Source organism: Amblyomma mixtum, chromosome 5, assembly GCF_055824585.1.
Source record: "Amblyomma mixtum isolate Tamu chromosome 5, ASM5582458v1, whole genome shotgun sequence".
Lineage (NCBI taxonomy): Eukaryota > Metazoa > Arthropoda > Arachnida > Ixodida > Ixodidae > Amblyomma > Amblyomma mixtum.
In genome coordinates this window covers 179,950,839-179,953,538 of record NC_143016.1, presented here as the reverse complement: position 1 = coordinate 179,953,538, position 2,700 = coordinate 179,950,839, and the positions used below count along the sequence as shown (strand labels likewise).

At 43.2% G+C, this 2,700-nt stretch overlaps 1 protein-coding gene across 1 annotated transcript; it reads left to right on the top strand.

Moving 5' to 3' along the window:
- Positions 1 to 210: 210 nt before the first annotated feature.
- On the top strand, positions 211 to 1,021 carry LOC149344949 (uncharacterized). Its single transcript, XM_089542690.1, has 2 exons — positions 211 to 345; positions 545 to 1,021. Exons 1-2 carry the CDS (start codon positions 226 to 228, stop codon positions 1,019 to 1,021), a joined length of 597 nt encoding a protein of 198 aa, XP_089398816.1. The 5' UTR covers positions 211 to 225.
- The last annotated feature ends 1,679 nt before the right edge of the window (positions 1,022 to 2,700 follow it).

The following is a 2,700-nucleotide window of genomic DNA, read 5'->3' as shown; positions in this document are numbered from 1 at the left end:
CTTCACAGCGCAGTTTCTCTTGTTGAAAGCCTGCTAAAATCAGGATTCCGCTATGTACTGACTGGAAAATTCGGTCAGGATCCTTTGGAGGTAAATGTTTTTCCTTGCACTTATTCTTTCACGGTCAGATCTTTTTTTTCTTTCCAGAGGTTCTTTGGTATCGTACGCCATGTAATTGGTGATGGAGGGCAGCCAACTGTGCACCATTTCCTTTTCATATATCGGATGCTGTCAGTAAACAACCTAGTGCGGCCACCAAAGCGGGCTTCAGTTGATGGAGATGGGCCACAGTTGCTCCTTAAGCTCCAAGGCCTCTTCGAGAAGCAAAAGCCTTCTACTACTCAGGTGCGATGCCCTCTTTACAATTTGTTGAGACACACAAGCCACTGCTATAATCAAATTACCTCGTATCGAGGTTAGCTTCAGCCTTTTATCCTCCAGAGCAGTTCATTAAGGCATTATACAGCCTTTCATGCATGCTCTATTTTTGTATGTTTTGTTCTGTTTTACTTTAGATATTGACAAAGAAAAATGTATGTTCCAGATTGACACGTTGACAATTCTTCTCGACGATATCCTTTTGGAGCCAGATGGCTGCGGGGAGCATTCTCCTACACTTGACGACGAATTGTCTACACAAGATTGCATCCTGGACTACCTTGGTGGTTATGTATTAAAAAAATTCTCGTCTATGTCTTGCTGCAGCTGTGTGGAAACACTGAAGGGCCATAGACGGGAACCAACGGCTTTAATACAAGCAAAATCAAAAGGCTTTCTGCAAGTGCCATCAAGCCGGCTCCTAAGTCTGGTGCAAATTGTTGAAAGCCATGTGGAAGATTTGACTGTCAAAGCAGTTGCATGTGCTAATGTATATGCAAGCATTATCGAGAAAGTTCTCATCGACAACCTTACTGCCGCAGCTGGTATTGGCTGTGCATCACATTATGCAAGCACTACTGCAGAGGTTAACTTTTCCCTGAGGTGTCGCTTGCATTTTTTTACCCGAGAAAAAAACAAGTAATCTCGGGCAACAAAGCGTTCTACATGCCCAGCAGGTGGTGGTAGGAAGCCTGTGCAGTAGCACTGTCTGACTGGCATCAGAAGTGCTAGCGCTGCGGCCATCTGAAGTCTGTTTGCTGTCTTTCTAAATGCATGACAGGTGTCTTGCAGGATCATTATATGATTGTTTGTTTTCTGGTGGGAAAAGGTGTATAGGTGTGTCTTCATTTTCCTTTTTGTCATCAAAGCGTATCAGCAATGAAGCGAGCCATGAACCTTCAACGTCTTGCTACACGTAGAAAGTTCGCCCGGTTGTCATTATTTCACACCTTATACTATAGCGAAACGCCATTCTCCCGAAACCATATCTTTCCTGCACCTCATTGTTCAGCTCGCCTGGATCATGCGCATAAGGTACGTCCGATTTTCGCTCGCACACTAAAATATCAGAAGTCACCGCTGGTTTTGTCAATAAATGAATGAAACTCATTGCCATCCAGCATTGTCGGCCATACTGAATTATCATCGTTTCAAACAGCTTTACTAACATTTTTGAACACGGAAAATGCGTCATAGAGTGCTAGATGATTTACCGTGTCCGTGACTATTTGGCGGTCCTTTTTTTGCTTTGCCATTTCTTGTGCGCTGAACAGCTCCGGAGCCTCTTTTGTGTGCCATTGTATTTTTAGTTACTTATTTTGCCCTAATTATTACTCACTTATTTGAACGTGTTGAATTTTGCGGTTTCAATGCGTTATATTGCACTTAACCAAATGTTACCAAAACTCTGCCTTCTGTATATTTACCATCGTTTGTTATGAGTTGATTTGTTATGTGCGCTTTCTTTTAATCATTCCCCCCCTATGTAATGCCCTCTTCTGGGTCTTTAGGGTAAATAAATAAATAAATAAACTCGACACCTTGAAGACAAGTAATTTCTTAAGAAATTCAGAAATCGTTAGCCTTGCTACCACTTTCCATTTCTTGTACCAGCACACACAAAGGAGCGCGGGTCACCTCCGTCCGGCTCTGTCGGCACAGTCCCCACCACCCATTTGCAGTTTTGGCTCTTCAGTTTCTTACGTCCTCTACGGCACAGCCAAGGCCCCCGATCATGCACACACTTCTGCTACTCATAGATTCCTGTGTTTTTAAATTGGAGTGAGTATGACCACATTTAGTGACGGGACTCCAGTTTCACATGGCGTTTGGACAAGATGCCCTTCACCCTCGCCTCTCTGGACAGGATGTCTAAGAGCGCAAAGGCATTGAGTGTAGGAGAAGCTGTTAAGTGCAAATCAGAATAAGCATGGCGTTCTCAAAGCCTCGCCTTGATTCTAAATGACATACAATGGCAAATATTTTTAGCACCCTTAGATGTATTTCATTAGCCATGAAGACACGTGAGCAATGCAAGGTCAAGCGAAATCTTAATTTTTTTCTGCATTACTATGAATGTCGGAGTAGCGTCGATGTGCTCTATGAATCACAGGTTTGTGGGCTTTACATACTGGTGCCGCAGTGCGCAATTGCTATTGTTTGTACTATAAACACATTTAATTCCAAACTGATTAATGCTCCATTGCATGAGCATGCTCTGCCACACTTTCCGAAAAATTTTGTAACAGGCTTCGTGCGCTGGTGTTTCGCAGGTTTCTTCCGTTGCCTAGGCTAGTTATCCATAACAATGCAAGTAGAGAT